This window comes from Dryobates pubescens, chromosome 5 (genome assembly GCF_014839835.1).
Source record: "Dryobates pubescens isolate bDryPub1 chromosome 5, bDryPub1.pri, whole genome shotgun sequence".
Taxonomy (NCBI): Eukaryota; Metazoa; Chordata; class Aves; order Piciformes; family Picidae; genus Dryobates; species Dryobates pubescens.
The window spans coordinates 47,347,429-47,370,823 of NC_071616.1; the positions used below are offsets into that span (position 1 = coordinate 47,347,429).

General features: G+C 50.2%; 1 protein-coding gene across 6 annotated transcripts; it reads right to left on the bottom strand.

The window, feature by feature from the left end:
- Positions 1–2,476: 2,476 nt before the first annotated feature.
- Positions 2,477–21,495, bottom strand: BMF (Bcl2 modifying factor). Of its 6 annotated transcripts, XM_054162136.1 has the most exons (5): positions 21,461–21,490; positions 19,959–20,123; positions 18,734–19,054; positions 17,704–17,867; positions 2,477–4,338 (listed from the first exon to the last, which is right to left on the bottom strand). In XM_054162136.1, exons 3-5 carry the CDS (start codon positions 19,047–19,049, stop codon positions 4,237–4,239), a joined length of 582 nt encoding a protein of 193 aa, XP_054018111.1. In that variant the 5' UTR covers positions 19,050–19,054; positions 19,959–20,123; positions 21,461–21,490; the 3' UTR covers positions 2,477–4,236. The 6 variants fall into 6 exon arrangements, with proteins under 6 accessions (XP_054018111.1, XP_054018115.1, XP_054018112.1 ...); XM_054162140.1 differs by lacking the exon at positions 19,959–20,123 and having other exon boundaries at positions 18,959–19,054; positions 21,461–21,495; XM_054162137.1 differs by lacking the exon at positions 19,959–20,123 and having other exon boundaries at positions 21,461–21,495.
- Positions 21,496–23,395: the final 1,900 nt, after the last annotated feature.

The window sequence follows — 23,395 nt, forward strand, 5'->3', positions numbered from 1 at the left end:
TGCAGAGCAGATGGGATCTCATTGCAACAACCTCAAGTAGTTTTGCTTTTCCTTCAAAAAGCCAGCCCTTCTCCCTAGTCTACTAATGGGCAGAATCTGCAGTTTCCCAGGGGAGTGCCAAGCCCCACACTGAATGAAATTCAGCCTTGGGTGCAGGCCCAGTGACTGCCATGGAGTGGCTCCAGGGCTGTAGTAACCTCATGTGCACACATCCAGGCTTGAGGAGAGACAGCACATGGCAGCAGAAAGAAAGATGTCTTTGCAGCCACTCTTTCCACATCAAGGACTGGGTTCCTTGACTCTCTTCCCTTATTGATACGCAGCTCCAAAGCCAAGGCTGATAAGGAGGTTTTTCAGGACTGCTCTAAAGGGAGTGTAGCCAAAAAGCATCTAACAGCACCCAGCTATTGAAACTGAGAGATGTGATCAGTGAGGCAGCAGTTCAGTGCTACCAGGGTATCAGCACCTGCAGTCCCAACTCACAGAGCCAACAGCAACCCTTCCCATGCAAGTTCCTCCTCTCCCCTGCCCTTGTTGTGTCCTGTTTAGGACAATTTGCAGCTAACCCTGGGCAGTCACTTTGTGATTACTGGCTCAGCTTTCAAGAACTGAAGGAAACATAAAGGAAAAGTCACTATTTATCCCTACTAGCACCAGGCTTGCTGGGTCCTGGGATGGGCAGGTTACAAGATACTTGGAGGGTGGGAAGTTGGGAAGGGATAGGAAGAACTCTGTCCCTCAAGGAAAGAGAGTTGAGGTCTGAAGCTGTCTTGGAGGTCTGAGGCAGGCAAGCAAGATACTTCAGGGCTGCTGGGACCAGCAGCAGCAGCTCAAGCGCTCCTTAAGAACTGCTCATTAACAACAGGATTAAGATCAACTGTTCTTTCTAAATTGTTAGACTGCAGCTTTACAACACAAACAGTGTCCCACTCCTTTCACCAATGCAAACCAATCCCCCCAAACTCGAGCATCCTCCTTCACAGTACTTCAGCCATGTTCCTGGGAACTGTTTTCCCAACCAAGTGGTGTGTGTCCATGGCCACATTCTAACAGCTACTCTGCGGGGCAGATCTCCTCAGGGCATGCTCAGGGGGCTTCACTAACATGGAATGGGTGATAAAGGCATGGGTGCTGTGCATCTGTTGATAAACACACAGTCTTCTCACTATTTCTTCCAGCAGGTGAGACTGTAAGTACAAACCAGCTGATTCTGCCTAAGTGAATCACCAGCCTGCCCCTCCAAATCTGCCTGAAGTAAAATAAGACTTTTGGGTTGACGGAGCATATTTCCTTTCTCCAAGATATGCAGATCTGGAATATAATTAACATATAATATCAGTGGCTGTAAATCTCTGGCACCAGTAACCAACAGGCACGTTGCAGGAAGTCAGCCTTTGTCTAGCATTAGCTTCACGTCTCCAATCAAGTATTGTTGTTCAAGGAGATCTTAACTGGAGACCCTGGCATGACCAATTCTGATAAGTCTGTTGTTAAATGGGGAAACACAGACTGGCAAAGAAGTGTCTTTCCCTGAGCCAAAGGACTCTGCTGAGGCAGGCAGCCTGACTGAGGCATGGTTTCAGATACTTGTTTCCCCACGTCTAGAAATCTTACCCTGGATAAACTGGTTGGGTTTGCAGCACCAGAAAGCACCAGTACCAGACCTATCTTTCCAGCTGGCACATCCAGAACAGGCCTGACGAACCTGTTTGGCAGCCAAGTCAGAGCTGAGGGGAAGGGGCAAGCTCAGGAGGGTTCCTAATTGCCAGGTGCACTTGCTGAATTTGAATTGCTCATAGTCTGCAGGGCTGCTAAGGTGTAGCTTTGACTGTTAGAATAGAATAGAAGAATAGAACAGAATAGAATAGAATAGAGCAGGCTGGAAGGAACCTTCAAGATCATTGTGTCCAACCTATCACCCAACACCACCTAATCACCTAAAGCATGGCACCAAGCACCCTATCAAGTCTCCTCCTGAACACCTCCAGGGATGGTGACTCCACCACCTCCTCAGGCAGCACATTCCAATGGGCAATCACTCTCTCTCTGTGTAGAACTTCTTCCTAACATCCAGCCTAAACCTGACAAAGGGGTCCTAGCAGCCAGTGGTGACACCCAAGCACCACAGCCTGGAGCTTAGTCCATGCCTGCAGTACCGCTCAGCCTTGCCCCGGGTGCCAGCCCCGCTCGCAGTGCCCAGCGTGCGCTCCAAGCAGACTGTGCAAAGCAAGGCATGGAAAAGCCTCAGCCCTGTCCACATGGGCAGAGAGTGGCTTCCATCCTGCTGCTGCAGTCAGCGACAGCTGTCACCTGTGTCCCTCTGGGTAACTCTAGTGCACATGCTTGAAGAAACAACACAAGCCCCCAAACACTTCTCCCTCCTGAAAAAACCTCCCACCCTCCCTCTCCAGAAAACCCACCCCCCAAAATATTACTTGAGATTCATTTATGTGAATTATTAACCATCATGGACAAGCGTAGTACTCTAGCTCTAGCTAGAAAAATAACAAAAAAGGAGGGAAAAAGCTTTTCTCACATCAGGTCTCCTTGTGTTGAGAGTGACTGTGAACAGGTAACACTGAAGAAGGCTCGAGGACCTCTTTCAGGGAGCTAAAGCACATTTTGCCCCAGCAGAGCAGGATGCAAATCAAGAGAACAGGGCTGGGAGAAAGGGAGAAAGTCCAAATGTAACTGTGCTCAGCAAATTGTTACCAGACACTGCAGAGCAGTGATGACTTTACACAAACAGCAGAGCCAGCAGGAACCAGAGGAGGGTGTGCAGAGGGGTGAGGAGAAAGCACACGTGCAAGTCAACTGCTCTCCCATACAGCAATGCCTGGCTTACAGAGTGGACCATGAGCAGAGTTCTTCAACACTTGAAGTCAACATTTTGCAACAGGCCTGAAGAGCAATGGTCTGAACAGCTCTTCCTCACGCTGGTTGCATTACTTGAGGCCTACAAGAAGGTGCAGTGGCATGTGGAAAGAGACTGAAGAAAATGCAGTCTGTATTGCTTTTCTGCTTGTGTTTTACCCTCATGGTCACCAGGCTGGTGACCTGACAGTATTTAAGGCTACAGAGAAGCAGCCACCCATGTTTAAGGCTGCTTCAGTTTGGTGGAGTCACTGCCCTGTGCTGCTCCAATAGTGTCAATCCCATGGACAAACTTCTGAGTGCACACAAACCAGTAACTGTAAGAAGACCTCCCTTGAAGTGACATTACTGCTGCTAGTCAACAAATGCTTACAGCAGGCCCCAAACATTACACACTGGAGTAACAGGGAAGCTGCCTGTACAGTGTTCATGTCAGAGCAGGTGCCAATTAACTTCCCTGCTGAATCCTGAAGCAAACTAGGGGATGCCTGGGACATATGCCTTCCTGGCCAGCCACACTGTAGTGAGAGGAAAGCAAACCAAATCAAAGTAAACCCCCATCATCCAGCTGATCACAACATATACATCAGCATTGCAGAAGAATGGTGCTTGGGTTGTGTTCCATGGGCTGTGGCTTCACACTGGGCACTGCTGACGCTGCACTGGAAGTAAACCGTGGTAGAACCAAGAGCCATCAGCAACCCCAGGAAGGCTTAATTTGAAGCCTGTTCTACTCAAATGATTTTGCCCATTGATGGCAGTGACAAAGAACAATTTCCTGTGAAAGAGCTGTGTCTGGTGCCCAGTGGAAAGACTGCAGAGATCAGATTTCAGATTTGTTATTTTCTCTCACATGGGCTGCAAGAAACAAGCAGTAACCCATGCTGAAAACAAGTAACCTGCTGCATAAAGGCTGTTTGGATGTTTTCATTGCTAGAAAGAGCTTTGTATGTGTGTGTGTGGAGGATTTGAGCATCTCTTCTTTGGAAGATACCCAAAGGATGTTTAGTCATTGGTCCCAGACATCACTTGTAACTAGCAGCCAAAATGACACTCCTGCACTCTCCCCTGGGCTGACAGAGGGCAGGGGAAGCTGTTGGTCTGGTGCCTGCCACCCTTGCACAGAGGTGACCTGCGGGGGACCAGCAGCAAGCTTTACCAAATACCCCCACATTCTGGCTTTCTTTGACAGTGTTGGACAAGAGCTCCCTGCCCCGCGGGCAGGCAGCAGCAAAGAAGAGTCCATAACCCCCGAACTGGAAGAGGAGCGTCAGAAAGGCAGAGTCCCAGGGCCGGCCGGCGCTGCGCAGCCTCTCGCCCCAGCCAGTGCTTGTTCAGCGCTCCCTGCGGGCTGCGAGCGGCTCACCTCTGCCCGGGGCCGTTCCTGTTCGCCTCCGTCTGCAAGGCCAGGTTGTGTAGGAAGGGGAAAAGCTGCCACCACACTTGATTTCTGTTCTGCTGATGCTGTAGAGGAGAACGGTTGAGGCGAGGTTATTTATATTTCTGAAATTGCAACACACCACTTCTCTTTTCCAATAACAACTCAGTTACACTTTTCAAGAGCAGACACTTTAATCCCATCAGCATAACAAGGGGGTGCAGCAAGGGATGAGGGGAGAGAGGGAAATGATAAGTTCTCCAGAAATAATTGTAGCTCTAACATTACAAAAAGAAAAGAGCAGACCCTTTATGCATTGTGCACAAGAGGATTAAACTTTTTTTTTTTGCTTGTAGGATTTTGCAGAGTTTAGCCAAGTGCTGTTTTTAATCAGATTGGCTTCTGAGCCTTTCAAAAGCCCCAGCTGCATGAACAAACAACCTTTTTTTTTTTTTTAAAAAAAAATCCCCCTTCACCCCAAAAGTAAAAAAAAAAAAGAAGAAAAAGAAAAAAATATAACTGGTGATCCATCTGTAAGTGATTTGACACCGTGAAGGTCAAAGGGTTAATCTTCAATTTAAACCACACTGCTGAGACAGCAAAACTCTGATTTCATCTAGTACAAGAAAACACATTCGTGCACACACACACTCCCCCACCCTCCCCCCACCACATTTTCCTTCCCAGCATCTCCAAGATAATACTGCCCTTTTTATAGCCACTTTTGACAGTAAGCCATAAATAATCAGCCTTGGAGCCCTTTCCTACTGACTGGAGCCAATTAAACCTTAAGCAAGAACATACTTGAAAACACACAAAAAACCCAAACCAAGAGGTTATTTCAGGTCCCATTGTCAAGGAAGAAACATGGGAGTTGAGTTTCAGGGGGACACCAGACTACATAATGCAGCTCTGGGGCAGGGACACTGTTCCTTCTTTTGTTATGTGTAATCACCCCTGCAAAAGCAGCTCCGATTATCCCCCCACCTCCCCACACGTTAATGGCATCTCACACAAACAGGTGGGTTTCTCTTTACATTGCCCAGCCTGGGATACTATTTCACCTCAATAACCCACCCTCTATTAGAAGTCAGCCTTTGTTTTCTCATCCAGAATTCCATATTTGCTAAGCAGGACTGATCATTTCTGGAAAACAAAACACACCAGCCCAAATCCCCCCCGCCCCCCAGCCCCCAGAAGAGGAGGAAACAGAAGACTGGCTTCCAACAACTCTGCCTCACTACACAGGAGTTCATGAAAGAGCACTGAAGCACGTTATATGAACAAGATGTTTCAGCTCAGATTAGCCCAGCAGGGCAGAACAACACAGTTGCAAAGCATTCTTTACATAATCACAAATGAGAGAGACTTGCAACTGGAGTTGGTGTACTGGAGAGGTGTCAAGAGGCAGCTTTTAACCCTCTCCTAGGTAGTCATTACATCACATTCCCATTTCAGCCTGAGCAGATCTGTGCCACTGCAATCACAAGCTCACACTAAACAGCCTTCAGAACACTGTGCTCATCCTGCATCTTAGCAGTTGATCATTCTTCTTACCCTCAGCATTTAACAGTTGTCTCCTGGATTTAGAAGAGCTCACACAGATCCCATCGCACATTTCAGCACCGCTGTGTCTGGAGCACGACCCACACACAGCGACTCTGGAGCCTTCGAGCATTTGTTTGAAGCCAATCAGCCCTGGGTTCAGCCCATGCTGACCCTCCAGGCACTGCGGGGCTCACAGGTGAAACCCTATGGCTGGGTTACCAACAAAGAGCAAGATGCTCTTTGGTTTGTCACCTGGTCTCGGTCTGACCAGGCTTGCCCTTCCTCACCCAGCTCCAGAAATGCTTCTCAGCCTCCCCCGCAGAGTCACACTCCCAAACCTGCTGAAACATGCACCTGGAAGCACAGTGCCCCGATGACACCCAGACACTGTTGTGTTTACCAAGCTACCGCAGCTCAGGCAGGCTGCTCCTCAAACAGACAGCTTGAGGAAAGATGTCAGTGGAGCATGCAAGCACAGTGCTGCCTTCTGCCATGCTGCAGGTAGGGCACAGCACTAGGAGAGCACAGTGGCCAAACACGCCATAGATGCTCTGAAGATAATCTGCTCTGCTTAATTTATTCTACTGGCAGCCACGAGGGCGAAGAAGTGTCTGGTAGGGACTCAGAATGGGAAATGCAAAAGGATGTTTAAAAAGTGTTATTGAAATTCTAAACTGGAAATGCATCTCAGCTCCACTGATGGCCCCTCTGTAATGGGAACTCTTCAACTACCTGAGGGGCAGGTGGCAGCAGCTGAGCTGGCCTGTGCAACTCCAACTCCTGCACACTGTCAGGAGGACAATCCCCATCTTCACATCCTGCTTCATGTAGAAGGAGGGTTTGAGCTTCCACACACCATAACAGGATTCTAAACACTCTGTCTTCTCCTTAGGTTTCACATGTCACCCCCCCCCCCCCCCCCGAAAAGGATCACTTGTTCTGTGCAGGGAAAGGTAAAGGAGGGGGGAAAAGAGTAGCATCCTCCTCCCCCTTATTTGAAGGGAGGAAGCTTTCTGAGGGAGGTACTGGGTTTTGTTTTACTCTGGTAAATAAGAGTTTTAGAGCTCTACTTATAGAAGGGTTACAGACCTGCAAACAAACCCCCAAACCCCGTGGGATGTGGTACCACAAACCCTGAGAAAAACTCTCACACTTTTTGTAGTTTATATTTTACTCTGTTTCTTTCATTGCCTCATGAAGGCACTTTTTTGGTATAGCCTTTTTGTCTTTCTCAAGCTGAAACATGTTTCCCACTATTTGCCTAAGACACTCCAGGAGTTTTCCATGCAAGAGCAGAATAGGACTTATTTTACCCTTATTTCCCCCTGATTATGAGAAGCAAAGACATTCACATCACCTTATGAAGGCTGCTGACACCATTAATTTTGTTCTGAAGTTAAAAAATAGAGCACTAGGCCCAGGGCAGCTTTCCAAGTTTTATTCCTAGACCTAGGGCTTGTATTTCCCTGGGCCTGTGCTCAGCCAGCATTTCCTTCCACAGTGCCCTGGTCCCACACACACTTTCACTGGCTCACCCGCAGGAGCAGCTCGCTCAGCCTGGCCTCTCCTCACGCTAGTGCAGGACAATGAGCAAGGCTGAATTACTCTGATCAGAGGTTGCCTTTACTGTTGGCCAGGTCATCTTAGCCCATCTGGTCCATGGCATCACGTAGTCAAGCTGATGACACAGAAAGGTGACTGAAGAAGAGGAGCAAGGTGGGACTGCTTGCTTCAGCAGCAAGCCTAGCTAACAGGGTTTACAGAGTTATGGCTTCACTTCTGGACTGTGGTACTAGCTCAGTGTGGGACAGGAGCCACAGAGTGGAACTGGCAGACACTCCTTGCAGGAGAGAGAAATATTTCATAGAAAGAACTGTCCCAGCCTGAAAAACGTCCTTTTCCCAAGTTTCAGTAGCTGTGCCTCTGCCAAAACCAAAGCACTCCAGCATTTCAAGACTGAGGGTTTTTGGTGTGGTGTTAAGTCAGCTGCCAGGAAGGATAGAAAACCCAGGAGAGTGACTCCATGAATCTGGCATCCATTCTTTTCAGATGTGACATGTTTTGAGTAAATTCTTACCATTTTCTGAGACTCATGACTACTGTGGCACAGGTTTATCACCTTCCTAAGCGTCATCATTCTGCTGTGTTGCTCATCAAAACAGTTCAGCCCTCAGAGGAACTGCAGCACAAAGGCATCAGGGATGAACACTGCTACCTCCACAGTGAAGACTGTGAAGCTCCTGAAGCCCCTTCTGCCTTCTGCACTACCTGGGACCACAGATGAGACTTGTGAATACATCAAGTCAACACAAAGCTGGAAGCACATAAAACCATTTCCTATTGCAGCTGGTGCCTTTTGAAGGGGATATCCTTAAGAGACTGTCTGTCTGAGGGGTCAGCATGAATGCTTGGATGAGTCACAAGGCCATTTTACAGGAAAAGTGTCCTCTGCAGCAGCACTACCCCAGTGAAGCATGTTCCACGCACTGTGCTGGACCAAACCCCACCATGCTGGTAAACAAGTACGAAAAAACCCCAAACACAAACCAGGAAGACTTTTACTGGAAGCAAATGAAGGCAAGACATGACTGACCCAATTCCAAAGACATGCTTCATGCTTAAGCACACAGAAATCTGTCTGTTGGTTATCTGTCTGCCCAAGAGCAGCCCAGATGCCCAAAGCTTGTCACTCCTACCAAGTCCTTGCAAGGGTGCTCATGAGATATCAGGACAGGTACACACCTTGAAGAAAGTCTTGTCCCTCTGATACAGCTCCTTGAATTCTTGAGCATAAATGTTTAAGGGATGGATGGGATTCACTTTTACACCTGAGACATCTGTGCCTTAACCAAATACAGAGTATGTTCAACACAGACACATCTTGTGTGGCTCTGGTACATGTCTGTCACATACCCAGAAGGGCACACCAGTCTGCACTCTTGGGCAAGTTTTGACTTTGCTTCATGGCTTCCGGGTGGCTCAGGGTCCAATCTAATCCCATTTGAACTAGAAGGATCAAAATATGGCCATACATGGCACTACTAGAGCACAAGAAGAATGGCATGTGTACCTCGACCCCTTATTCTTGCTTTAGTGACTAATACAAGCGTTAGCAGTAAGTTGTTGGGATCTCAGTTATTCACTGGAAACAACAAACACACCAGGAGCAGCTGCTGACTCATCGCTGAGGGCTGCTCCGGCTGCCAGGTGGCTGCAGGCATATTGTACTACCACAAAATATGCTTCAGCTGAGAAAGACTAGAAAGTCACAGTCCCCAAGGCAACAGAGGTTACAAAAGGTGTCCCCTGCTGAAGAGGGAAGTGCAGGCCAATGGAAGTCAGATACCAATCTTTCCAGCTGTGATTCCTAATGACTGAAGAATAATGCATGTGTAAAAGCAGCAGGGAAAAGGAGCAGTGAAACACCAAAACACCCAAACGTTCCTAAGAGAGAAGAAACAAAACTGGAGCTTAGCAGCACAATTTCTCCTGGTGGCACAGAGGAGGCCAAGGATCTTCTTCAGGGATCTGTGCCCTTCTGCCTTGCAAACCCCATGGCTCTCCTAGGTGGGACTGAACTTCTGGTGGAGGGAGGCATCCCCTCAAGCACTGCTTCCTCTCCAAGCCTCCATCAGGCTTTGTAGAGTGTGGCAAGCACCACGAAGAGTGTTGACAGGGAAAGGACGCACAGAAGAGAATGGCAGGAGGGAGGCAGGGTGCACCAGAACCCCCAAACTTGTTCAGGGGCTGCCTAGCCCAGGCAGAGGAGATAGCACTGACCCCTGCCGAGGCAACGGGCAGACGGTGCTGCTCAGTGCCCAGAGCTGCTGCAGGGCACAACTGTGCAGGTGAGCCCTTGCTCAACACTCTGGCAGCTCACAAACAAACAGGCAGCCCCTCGTCTTCCTCTGCAGAGCAGGCAGGAAGGGGAAGCAGACAGACGCCATAGCAACAGCCAGCTGACAGCAACCTGGGAAGGGCAACCCCCGGCCACTGCGTTCCCAGGCCCCAGCCTTCCCCTACTGCACCCCCGGGGGGCATGCCACTTACTGCCTATAAATACACTAAATAAGGGTCTTGCATCCCCACAGAGCCAGACCTGGCACTGTCCTCAGCCTGCAGCAGCAGGTCTGGGGGGCATCTGTCCCAGTGCTGGGGTTGGAAATGAGGGTGCAGGAAGGGATGGCCAGACCTCACCTCCACACCCTACAGACAGCACCCATGCCCTCCACAGCCCCAGTGGCAGGCAGTGAGCTTGGGCAGATCTATCCACTCAGCCTCCACCTGCGACCTGACAGAGCCCTATGAGCCCTATGAGGAGAGGCTGAGGGAGCTGGGGTTGCTTAGCCTGCAGAAGAGGAGGCTCGGGGAGACCTTCTTGCTCTCTACAACTACCTGAAGGGAGGTTGTAGCCAGGTGGGGGTTGGTCTCTTCTCCCAGGCAACCAGCACCAGAACAAGAGGACACAGTCTCAAGCTGTGCCAGGGGAGGTTTAGGCTGGGTGTTAGGAAGAAGTTCTTCATAGAAAGAGAGATTGGCCATTGGAATGTGCTGCCCAGGGAGGTGGTGGAGTCACCATCACTGGAAGCATTTAAGAAGAGACTGGATGGGGTGCTTGGTGCCATGGTTTAGTTGATTAGGTGGTGTTGGATGATAGGTTGGACTCGATGATCTCAAAGGTCTCTTCCAACCTGGTTAATTCTATTCTATTCTGCTGCCTGGCTATGAGGGAGCCTGAGGGCAGGAAGGTGGGCAGGGAAGTGGGCAGGCAGGCAGGAAGGGAGGTGGGAAGGCAAGCAGGAGGTTGGAGGGCAGGGAGGTTGGAGGGCAGGCAGGAAGGCAGGCAGGCAGGAGGGCGGGCAGGTGCAGCGCTGGAGCCTGCGGGCAGAGCAGCCTCTCTCAGCGGCGCTGATGACTCAGAGGCTAAATTTAGCCAGCGATATAAACACAGCAGCCACAGCGCAAACACTGCCGGGCAGAGCTGCTCTCACGCAGGCCCTCTCGGTGGCTCCTCCGCAGCCTGCAGCCCCTTCAGAGCCCTCCTCAGGGGGCGGCTGCAGACCCCCGTTGCCAGCAGCTTGTCAGGCATTGTAGCATGGGGGAAAACAAAAATCTAACTGGGGTTAACAGAAGTTGCCTCACTGCTTTTATTTTTAGCTCAGTGCTCCTTCTGCTGTGGGGCAGTCCATTGACAAGGGCAGCGACCAAGCAGAAACAAAAAACCCACCCAAACAGAGGGCTGTAAAGGCTGGCAGGTCATCCCTGCTCAATGCCTTGAGCCAAAGCAGGACTCTGCAGTCCAGTACTCGCTTCCCTGCTTTCTGCCACAACGTAACTGAGGGAAATACAAACGTGCACACTCCTCACCATAAATAATCAGTCCATACATCTCATCACCCCCCAAGCAAGGCAGTATCTTAATAAGATCAACTGACCTAAATGCAGGACTGGAAGCAAAACAGCCAGGTCCCAATCAGTGATCCCTGCATGATCTCAGACAAGTTACAACCTGCACTTCCTAGTCTCCCACACTAAAAGAGAAGTGGGATATTACCACAATTATTTCTTAATTGACAAACAGCTTCTCAGCTGTCACGCCGCTGCCAGTGGAGAGCAGGCTCCAGAGCCTGTGGAGACCGCTGGGGCTGCACGGGAGAAGCAGCAGGGCTGGATGGAATTTAAACCACAGTGATACAGGTGATATTAAGGAATTCTGCAACACAATTCACTTGTCCCAAAGAACTATTTTGAGATCCTTAATGTGTGCAGCCTCGGCCTTTTGAGGCTGTGGCCCAACTGCCTTAAGACCCTGCAGTCCTGTGTGCTGGGGTGAGGGACTTGCAGCACACTGCTGCACAGAGCTTGTGAGGCTCTCCTGCCACCCAGCTCCTTTATCCTCTTCCCACTTCCTCTCGCACAGCTAGGCAGGAAGTTTTGCTTTTTAACATTATCCCCTAGTTTAAGCAGGAACAGAGTAATAGTATATTTAAATCTTTAGTCAGTTGATAGCATGGAGAAGGCTGATGCAAAAGCTGTGTGGTTTTCACTAAATCAGTATACAGAGGTTGTATGGCACTGTTGTATCAGGAGTTCACAGACCCCAGCCTCCAGCAGCTGCAACCTTATGTGGCTGCCTGAGCAAAAGCAGAGGGCAAATACATGCAATAGCTCCCCCTAAATACTCTTCCAGCATCTAGCCAGTTTGAGCTCAGGACTTCCCATGTCAGATCTGGTTTCTGTTTATTTAATATCTCCTACAACAGCCACAAACTCGTCCCCATTCGCCCTGAACCCAGATAAAATGCTGGGATGCACAATATGCCTTGACAAGGGATTCCACAGCCCTACCTATGGCATGAAAAACTGCGTCATTTACTTTGAGCTGGCTCCTACTAACGTGATTTTACCTAGTTCTTGTACTGGGAGAAATTACTCTATCCATCTCCTTCATGTCACTTTTGATTTCTGTTTCGTGTCGGTGGTCTGTTGGGGGTTTTTGTTTGTTTGGGGTTTTTGGCTTAGCAGTCCTAGCCCAGTTTTTCCATTTTTCGTATGGAAGTTTCATCATCCTTCTTGCCTTTTTCTGAACCTTTTCCAGTTCTGCTGTTTCACTTGTGGAAAAGGGAAAGCAGAACTGTATGTAACATTCAAGACATGGGAGAAACATAGATTTACACAGTGGCATAACTATGCTCTTGTTCTCACTTTCTTAGCATACCAAAGATCAGATATGAAGGGTCCAGCAAGTTTCTGTCAACATAAATGCCAAATAAGCAGCTCATGGGTGGCAGGATTTCAGAACAGGTGCTAGACAAGGGGCAACAGGTTGCTATTCCCTGTATATGCATAGGGAAAAGTGCACTTCCAAGCCTGCCTCTTCCTTCATTGTAATTTGTCAAAACAGGGGGGGAAAAACCAACAAACAAATCTAACACTAAGTGAAAAGTCTGTCCCACTGTTAGCAAGTTCCTGCCTCCACTGGCTGTGAGAATCTCTCTTTCCCCTAAGGCACCCTCCTTCCCTCAAGCAGACAACCCCGATGCCATACTCCTGCAAGAACTTTACATCTCAATCTTGCCAACCTCACAGCCACCCTACCCGTGCCCTTTAAACCATGCTCAATCACTTGGGAGTTCTCAGATAGTCTTTCTCACCATGCTCTTGCATCCCCAGCTGCAAATTAAAGTCCTGCAATGGGAAACCCACAGACCACCAAGGTGAAGAGTCACTGCTTTGCACAGCAGCAGCAGGGACTAGCCAGCACCAACCATCAGAGAAGATCCTGAAGCATACTGCCTTAGGAAGTGAAAGCCAGCACTCACCCAAGTGTCAAAGAGACTGCAGGTACGAGCAAAGCAGGGAGCCTCAGTGCTGCAGGCTCAGCTGCAGGCCAGCCTGAGAGTCTCTGCTTTATTGGGAACTTTTTCTGAGCATTTTTCCTAGAATGTAGTCATCAGAAATAAGAGTTTTCTGCAAACAACTCCAGCTGAAAACAGCAACTGTTACAACGTGCTCTGCGTGTCCTCAGCACCCGAGGGAGGCTGGGTTAAGGATGCCTGTGTAGCACTGTGTGCCCACTCTCTACACCACTTGGGTTCTGCCCAGAGTCACAGGCTCCCTGCTGCGTAAGCAGAAGTGTATCTGGCATTGATAGGTCTCTTGAGAAGCAGAGGAGAAAAAGAGATGCAAAATATAACAAGTTTCACTTTCAAAGGAAAACAACATTTCCTCCTGGACACTCTCAGTGTCACTAACTGGAGGCGAAGAGGTAGAGACCTAGCAGTTGGTCCACAACCAGTGTGGATGCAAGCATTCATGCTCCACAAGCTGCTCCAGTCCACCGTGGTGATGGCAAGAGAGCTACTTGCTGAACCAACTGGGGAATTCAGAGAAACAAAGCTCTCTACAGCTAGATCCACAGAGGCTTTTTTGAGCGTGGTCAGCATATCTAAATCAACTACAGGATTTCTGATGTGTTGGAAAGGGGCTTTGTTGTTGTTTGTATGCACTTATTTACTCAAGAAAGATCAGCTCTGATTCAGCATCTGGTTCTCATTGCGGCTCAGCTTTTTTTAAACCAAGCTTTCCAGATGGGTTGACTGAAGCACAAGGAGGTCAAGAGACTTGTCTGAGGTCATACAGCAAGTCAGTGGCTCTGCTTGGACTTGAGCCCAGAACTGTTCAAGGCTACCACTCCTTGGCTCTTAAAGAGACAATTTTATCCCCTGTGAAGTCATCTTATCACCATGAAGAAGAGATGTGATAAAAGCAGTCCCCTGAAAGCTGCAGCCTGCTTAGAGTTACTTGATTTGTAAAAAGCTGCAGCGTTCCAGTGCCTCAATGGAGCAAGTCAGACCCAAGGGGTGTGATACTAACAGCCTATGCCACCCTCCCCTGGTACAACTCCATGCTCTTAGGGGGTGGCTTTACATGGTGGCTGCTGCCATCCCTGGGTGTCTACTCACATCCCATCTAGCAGTACCTCCTGTTGTGAAACATGCTTGTTGGTTCAGCACAGGTGAGAGCCCCTTCAAGAGGGAAGGACACTCAAGTGCACTCAGGACCTGGAGCAGAGCCTGAGCCCTTGCTTCCATGGTCTGGACTTGTGAGAGCCACAGGCAGCACATCCCAGCCAACTGACCAGCAGATCCCCTAAGCTCAGATCTGTTCTCCATAAGGTCAAAGCGCAGCCAGCAGCTCACAGATCCCATGACAATGGTACACTTGCTTCAAATCAAGGAGGGCAGGGTTCTCCTGCAGAAAATATGGCTTCACTCTCCCTCTGTGTTTGGTGTGTTTTTTTAACAGGGGCAGAGTGAGAAACACAACCAAAGGAAGAGTGCCAGAAACTACACCGCCTCAGACAGGCAGAAGGTACTGAAGAGCTCAAGAAAACAGAGATGGGTCTCGCATGTCATTCTGCAGAGTCCTCTGCAACCTGTAGCAGGCTCTGCTGCTTAGGAACACAGTGTTGACAGAGTCCATCCCATAATAAATTCAGCATCTTCAGGAAATGAAAGCCACAGTGCTAGGGAAATTTGTGTTCTTGCTCTAGCAACTGCTCTACAGGATGCAAAAGCCAGGTTTAAAACTACTGTATTCTGTTTAATGCATTAATAGGAAATGAACCCCTGAAAATGGTGTGCATGCCAAAAGGTGCGGCCAACCTTCTTATTCTTACAAGATGCATACCCGAAAATCTTTTGTATCGCCAAGAACCACAGAGCAAATAGCACAGCGCTCAGCCCGGGGAAGAGATAACAGCGTCCCTGCAGGGTTCCTGGAGTGGGATAGGGCTAGACCATCCCTGCAGCCGAGTCCAATGACAATGTACTGACGTCAGCCTCAGCAGCTCTTGCCTGCTCAGATCCTCTCCTAGCCAGGGATGTGCATTAACCAGCGGCCTTTGTGTCAACACAGGCTTGCTGCTGCGGCAGCAGAATGGGAGCCAGAGCAGGACTGCTGGAGAGTCTGGCAGAACCCAAGAGCCACGAGAAGGCAACTCTTGAGCTGGGTGGGTGCACTACTCCAACACTGAAAGCCTCGCCTAGCTCCCACGGAAAGGGCACGGAGGTGCTCTTTGCACAGGCTCAGATAAGGTGCTTTGTAGGCTCTGAGAAGAGGCATAGTTGCTGAAAACCAGGCTTGCTCTCGCTCAGGACTTCACAAGACCACACTGGTGTGACTAACTTTGTGGTATTCTAAATCTGATTCAAGACACCACTCTGGAAAGTTGGTTTTGACCAAATGTTTGAGACAAGCTGGAATGGGGCACCAAAATCAGGGATTAGTTTCACAGCAAGATAAACGACAGCCCGGTTTTCCATGTCCTGGAGCCTGCCTTTCCCAAACCACAACACAGTATGACCCGGTTCAGGTCTCCGGGGGCAGAGCTCTTCCTCCTGCAGAAGCAGGCTGCGGAGTGGCCGCGCACAGGACCGGGGGGCGTCTGCGTACGACATGAGTGCCAGAAACCAAAGGAAATCTTCCGTGCAGGGCTGGGCGGGAAGGGACTGGGCATGACAACAAAACACTCCGCGGGGAACGGTGCCTTGGACACTAGCACGGGGCTCAGGGCTGAGTCTTCCTGACAAACAAGAAAGAATCCCGAAACGGATCCAACCGGCGAGGCCGGTCCCGGGTCAGCCGCGCAGCACCGCTCCGTCCTCGGCTTAACTTTTCCTTTTTTTTTTTGTTTTTCACTGTTTTGTTTTCAAATGTAAATGGCTGAGCGGCTCCCCGCTCCCGTCACAACTTGTTGCTCTTCCAGTTCAAACAAAGCCAGCGGAGCTCCTCCTCCGCTGGCTGCGCGGCCGGGCAGCGGGCGGCCGGGCGCCTTTGTTTACCAACCCTGCCGTAGTGCTGGGGGCGGCCGCTCGCCTCTGCCGCCAGCAGCCCCCGCCGCTGGCAGCTCGCCTCGGGCCGCAAAGAGCCTCGCTCGGGCAACCTTCAGCGGGGCTGGCTTGGGTGGGTGCTGCTGGATGGATTTCCGAGGCACAGACATCACATAGATATGCTCCCTCCCACCCCCAGCTGGACGGGGTCAGGTTACAACCAGTTCCACCAGTTCGCTCCAGGGCGCCGCCGCCGAGTCGGTTAACCTCCTTGTCCTGGGAGGGTCTGGCTAGAGAGCGCGCTGGGGGCTTCAGACATAAAGGTGGCACTGGGGAAAGCCTCATTCAACCCCCCAAATTAAGAATCTCGCGTGGCTTGTTACTCCTCGGTTTGCTCACTGACATTTACAGCTCCGTCTACATCTCCCAATCTGCCTGCTACAGCTACAGCTGCCTGCTATTCTGAGTCCAAGTCCCAGAATTAATTCCCCTCTCTGATACCAAATACAGAGAGGACCAAATCTTGGCCCTAGCCACATGTCACATGCTGTCCCCAGGACAGATCCTTACTTAGACTTAAGAAGAAATGCAGCATCCTACACTTAACAGAGCATTATCTCTCAGAGTGAGAAAAGCTTTTCTGCCCCTCTCTGCAGTCACCAAGTATCAGCTTCTTCATATGCTAGCAGATACACACTCTCCTTGGTGGCCTTGCATGGACGTGTCAAAGTGCTGCCTGCTGCCAAGCCCCTGCCACCTCTGACAAAGTCTGCATGGGCTGGGATTTACATTTCATCTCAACAGGGCAAGGAGAGCAAGGAAGAAACAATCAGGGGGCTGAGGGGTGCTTGGTTAATTTTGTTTCTATGAAGAATACGGTTTCTCTTTTAATTTTCTTATTAAAAGAAATAAAAGACAAAACAACAAAACCAAGATTCTGGAGTGTGGTTTTCAGACCTGATGGCATCTCACAGCTGTCTTTTGTTGTGAGGAAGTTAGTCACAAGTCTGAGACACTAACTAGGACTGGCTGACAGGAGCTGCTAGCAAGTCTAGCATGATCTAAATATACTCCACAACATTTCAGAGAACTACCCCTAGACAACAAGGAGTGTCAGAACAGCCTTCAGGCTCATTGTCATTTCCAACTGAGGAGCTGATATAAGCTACAGGTGGCCACCTGGGCCACAGAAAAGAAGATGCTGATTGTGAGGAGAGTGGAGAAGAGGAGTAAAAGCTCCAGTAAAGAGCAAGGGGGAGATCCCTGGGGAAAGCCTCAGTGCCCCCATTGCTGTTGAACTTGAAGAGCTGGAAGAGCAGCAGCTAACCCAGAACAGCTCCCTTCCCAGGCAGTAAATGCAACCTATACATTCTTTTCCTTCCACCTGCCAATCTTTAGGAAGAGGCAGCAGTCTAGCATGCCCCAAATCCATCAGGATACTCCTGCCATATTATTGCTGCTGGCAGGATGCTGCCTTGGACAGCAGCCCACTGAGATGATGCCTGGAGCTAGTCTTACAGAGCTCTGGGACAACTGAACCTCCACCTTCCCCCACCAGAGACACCTTACCCTCTGCATGTGGAGCCGGTGGAACTGGTCAGCAATGCACTGCAGCTTCCGTGCCAGCTGCACCTCGGCACGCGCCTCCCGATGGCCTTCCCGATGCTCCTCCTGCAGGTGCGGATCCAATGCAAAGCCAGCTGGAGGGACATGTAAACGGTAACCAGCATTGCCTACAAAACAGGTATCGGGAGAGTCATTCTTCCAGTGCAGAAAAAGCTCTTCTGCTCAGTGCTTTATGGAGAACAGAGCCACACATAATCCCACATTTCGGATTCATCCAGTTCTTGACTGTACCATAACCATTCAGTAAAACATTTGCTCACTCTTTAAGTAGATCTATATCGGTCAAGCAGAGCATTGTGCTGCTCCCCATAATCAGATGATTGGCAGGATCTTGCACTTGGTTCCTTTTGCTGCTTTATACTTCAGCCAAGTGCTGATTTTTAATTTTTTTTTAATGACAGTTTTACAAGATCTGTGCCTCAAGTTGTCTCCCATTAAAGGTTGCTGTATCTTCTCTGTCAGACTTTTCTCAGGCTCTGGCCTTTAGTGGGATTGATTTGAACTAAAGCCGAACTGAACACACAAAGCTGAGTGGCATCCCACCACTTACTAGTAAAACACTGGATGGACAAGCTACTTAATGACTTTAACTCCAGTAAAAGCACAAAAAGTTGTTTAACTAAGTGTAAATTATTGCAGTTCCCTCTCCACTGAAAGCTTCTAGGAGTCTTCCTGTGTGGATGAGACCACTGGAAACTAACCAATGTTGGCAGATTGTGGGGTACAAGGTATGGTGAGCAGTAAAATAAAATGTGACAGAGGCAAAAATAGTGGGAGCATCAAGGAGAGCAGAAGCAAGGAGCAAGTGCCTGGTTCCTGCAACAGACAAGCAAGGGTAAGGAAATTCAAGCTGTCTTTCCTGAGGGAGCAGGACCAAAGCAAAATAATTTCAGTCCTTTAATAAAATGTGCTGGGGAAGTGCTAAAGGGACAGTTTCCTTGCTGCAAAGCTGGTGACACTGGAGTGCTCTTACCATAGAAGAGTCTCCGGGGCTCTTCAGTGACTCCACAAGGCAACATAACATCCTGACTGGAAGAGGACGGGCTGAGTGTTTGAGTTGCCTTGTCCTGCTGTTCAGGATGCCTGATACCCGGACCACAGCAATGTGTGAGGGGGAATAGTTGAAACCTCCCCAGAAGGCAGCTGTAGGACTGGTTCTGTGTGAAAATGCCAGTTGCAGTCATCTCACCAGGCTGACCTGCAAGTCCAAAGTCATCAGAGTGAAACACGTCATCGTCCAGCCCATCCAGGCTAGAATAGTCCTCTTCCAGGTAGCTGGGGCGATCCATCGCTCCTGCAATAAAGGGACATTTGAGGAAACAGCTAGAACACAACCAGAACGCTGTCCAGGAGAGAATGCCTTCTGCTCCGAGAGGGAAACACAGCTCTTTCTTCCACACCTGCCTCCCTCCCTCCCAGTGCTGCCCATCTGCACAAGCAGGAGAGGCAAGTAACTCAGTGGTGAAGGTCAGGGCTTTGTGGAAACACCTAGAGTACTGAGCCTGAGAGAGACAAAGTTCACACGTGTCCAAGAGTCCACTCACGTCTCCAGTTCCACAACTAGTCACAAGGAGGGAGCCAACCTCCAACCCCAGCAGACAGACACTGAAAAGACATTGTTGTAAAAAAGCACCTCCGATCTTTCACATCACCCTGTGCCAGTCAGCTTCTTTGGGCCCTCCTTTGGCCTGCCATATTTGAACCTTATGGTATGCCCCTCTCTTTTACTTGATGAAGAAAAGCTCTTGTAATCACAAGGCTGCAAGGCCAGGCTTTTAAGAAACCCCAGTGGCTGCAAAACTCAAGAGCTGGCCAAGCCACTTTTGTGAAGCTAACTTCTCCCTGTAAGGGCCAACTTTCAATTTCTCATTTCTTCCATCTGCTTAAGTAAGACATGTCCCAAACCTGGGAATGTAATCACTCCATCACCCCTCTTACCCACTGGTCTACATGCATTGTCAGTGCCTAAGTCCATTCTACTACTAAATCCAAAACATTGCTGGTGTCAGTACTCAAAGAAGGACTTCTGTAGCAGCCATAAGAAACACTCCTGAGCTCTGTTGCAGCACAAAGTTGGACAAAGATGGTGGGGAAAAAGACCCCCAAAAAACCCTAAATCACTGTTTCAGATCTCTTTGCAAACATATAGTAATTAGAAGCAGATTTACCAAAAAAGACATGAGTCCCTTTACTATTACCTGTGCATCTAACCCAAATGGAAGACAGACTCCTAAGAGATCCATCTCCAGGATTTCCACCCAGTTCCAAACAAGGCAGTGAAATTCAACTCTTCAGGTCTCTTCCTTTGCTCTGGTTTGCGAAGCATTTAACAGAACAGAAGACTAGCAAGAGGAATTTCAGGCCTGAAGGAGACATCAATAACAGTTTTATAAGGATGTGTTCGGCACTCCCCTTGGTGCTCCCATCTCCCCCCGGATGAGCAGCACTCACCACAGCAATGTGGCTAGAGGAGACAAAACGACAGAGTGATGCAAGAACTGTTTGCACAGGGCTTTAACCTGGGGGAACTACAGTTATTTAAGTTGTTGCATCCTAGCAGTTTACTCAGCCCAGTCGCTACTCTCAAAGAGGAGTCTGCAGAGCAAACAGGTACCAGCCCCAGAGCTGGCCCAGTTCCGACGCATGACAGCAGTGCTGTCTTGGCACAGCACTTGCAACATTCTTATCCATGGCTTAAAGCAGCACACCAAAAGGAGTTACAGGCCCTGCTGACCTCCTGCCGGATCACCATCACCTGAAAGGCTAGGTGACAACGTGTTTTGTATGTGCAGCAAGATTTGCAAGATCGCATCCATCAGAGACCCACCGGCACCTGGGCATTCAAGAAAGTGCAATAACGGCACAACGCTTGCCGGCAGACCAGCCCTGGGCAAAACAGGGCTTTAGAGAGCAACAAGTTTTACCCGACCTCCTGCAATACTGTCCAGCTCTTTTGCAGAGCTCTTAGAAAATGCTGAAGAGCGAATGCCGAAGCAGCGCAGAGGATAACTCGTCCTACTGCTCGCTTCGCTTGCTTCCACTATCTTGAAACGCTGCCGTGTCTCGTCTGGGACAGACATAGAACAGCTCGGGCTTTGGGGGCTCTGCCCGACGTCGAGGGCACGAATGCAGGAGCCCGCGCCCTTCAGCGCCGTGTCCGATCCAGCTGAAAGCCAGCGGTGCCGCCGAGCCGGCTCCGCACGGCCGCTCTGACAGGCGGCGGGCCGGGAGCCGGAGGGAGGGCTCAGCACACACGTGCGTGCCAGCTTCCCAAAACAAAGCTGGCCGGCCTCGCTTCGGCACCGCCAGCTGCTTTTAACTCTTCCCCGTCTGAGCTCCAGTTCCGCAGATTCAGGTTTAAACGCGGCTCCTCCGGGCAGCGCCGGGGGACGAGACCCCCGATCCCGGCGGGGCAACCCGGGACGGGCAGGGCTGGCTACCAGTAATAAGCCTACATCCGCAAATCGCTGCCTTGCTATCAGGCTCATTCCCAGCCCGCCCGCTCCCCACTTCCTTCTCCCCGCATGCCGGGACGCCGCGGGACCCCAAGCAGGAATCGCTTCGTACCGCCCGGCCGGAGCTGCCACAGGGCGAACCCCCTTCCCTGTCACGATCGGGCCCGGACTCGCTGCCGCGCTAACCGGAGACTTGTCTCAGAGAAGCCGGCTCCCAGCGGCGAAGGAACTTCACGGGCACTCACCAAGAAGCGGGAGAAGCGTCCCGCGGGGCGGCGGCGACCCGGGACCCGGCGCCGCGCCTCCGCACTGCCACACTGCCGCCGCCAGCCGCCCGCCGCCCCGCGAACAGCTGACGGCGGCTCCGCCCCGCCGCGCCCCGCCCCCGCCCGCCGGCCAATGGGCCGAGAGGGGCGGTGCGAGGTGCGCTGCCAGGGGCAACTGCCGCGGAATGGGACGGCGCGGGGCGGGACGCACGCACCCCTGCGGTCCGGCCCCGCCTGAGCCCGGCCCCACCGCGCCCCCTTGGAGGTGCGGCCGGCGCTGCCGTGTGTCACCAGACCGAGTGTCCTGTCGCGGACGCCGGCCGGACGAGGGCTGTGGCAGAAGCTCGTCTTCTCCGCTGCTCTCCTCTTCTCTGCCGGGTGTGGGAAAGAGGAGGAGAGGGCCTGGCCTCAAGCAGCCGAACCAGAGGAGCAGCGGGCGCTTAAAAATTGCTTTTCCGTTCGCAGTCTGCGTAAAAATAAACTGCTCCGTTCTGTTCCTTGTCTGTCAGGCTTCAGCGGGACCCAGTGCTGGGAGCAGGGCTTGGCCTGAGCCTGCAGCCACAGCAATCATCCTGTACTGGGAACAGAGTTACTGGAGTGTCTGGGTTTAAAACTGCTGAGAGTTCGACTCCAGCTAATTGTTTTCGAACAAAACTCTTAATTCTTTACTTCAAATGTCTTAGGAATTTCTCTTTGTCTTTTAGAGTCTGAACATCAAGGTATGAGGGTCGAAAAGTGCAAAGGCAGCACGTTACTTCCTGTGTTTAACTGATACACAAGACTAAAGAACTGAAGCAGTAGGGATAAGGTGCAGTGCTTTCTCTGGTGCCCTCTCATTAAAGCGATGCAGAAAAACACAAGAACCCAAGCCTCCTACTTCAGACGAGCTCAGTGCCCTTTGCCGTTGACTTACCAGCTCCTCCTGAAATCAACAGCGAAGTATCACCGAGCTCAGGGAGGCAGGACCCAGCTCTTCAGCACCCTGCCAGGCTGTTTTTAAAACAACATCGCTTGGAAGGGAGATTTTACACCCCAGCGGGCAGCCGAGTAACTGCTGTCAAGTCTGCCACATAGTCACTGAGGTTTGTAAGTTACACTAGGGCTGGGGGTGAGATTGGAACCCCATGACTAGCAAGGGGATGCAAAGTGTAGGTCCCTCCTATCACTTTGTCCTGACCAGGCTCTGTGAGCTTCTCCAGTTAGATGCTTCAGAGTTACTGTGATCTCGACTGAGGTATTTACAGTTGCCATTAACAGATCAACAGGCTAATAACATGCATCCTCTCCAAGAACCCATTTCTTTATGGTTCTTGTCCAAGAGTTCACTTCTGCTCTTCTGTCTGCCAGAAGGCTTGAGCCTTTGCTTTATTACAAGATCAGCTCATGTTTGACTTGTACCTCACCACCAAGTAAAAAACAAAAGGGTTCATTTATTTTCAGTAAGGGCCAGTATCTTAAATTAATTAAGCTTCATTGCCCACTTCTGATAGCGAAGGGAGTTGTGAGTAGGAGGGGAGAGGAATGCTATCCAACCAAAAAAAAAAAAAACCAACAACAAAAGGCATTCTATATCTTCAAGATGTTCAAATTTTATCACACTGATGGTCAGACCCTGGCAAGCTGCCAGCTGCTGGAGGGCTACTTCTAATTCAAAAGTGCATCGCTATAAATAAAAATGAATGTACTGTGATCCCAACCACTTATGTCTTCCAGACTGGGTAATAACTGCCTGCTGCTCAGGCTCATTAACAGTGAAAACAGTACCTGAGCAGCTTTGTTTTCAGCTCCTTGAACTGCAGTTGGGGCCACACTTTATATCCCCAGAGGCCGCCTTTTGGGAACTCCTACTGTGCAGAAAATGTATGGAAACTGAAATCTGTGTGTGTATAATCAGACTGGATGGTAAGAGAACTC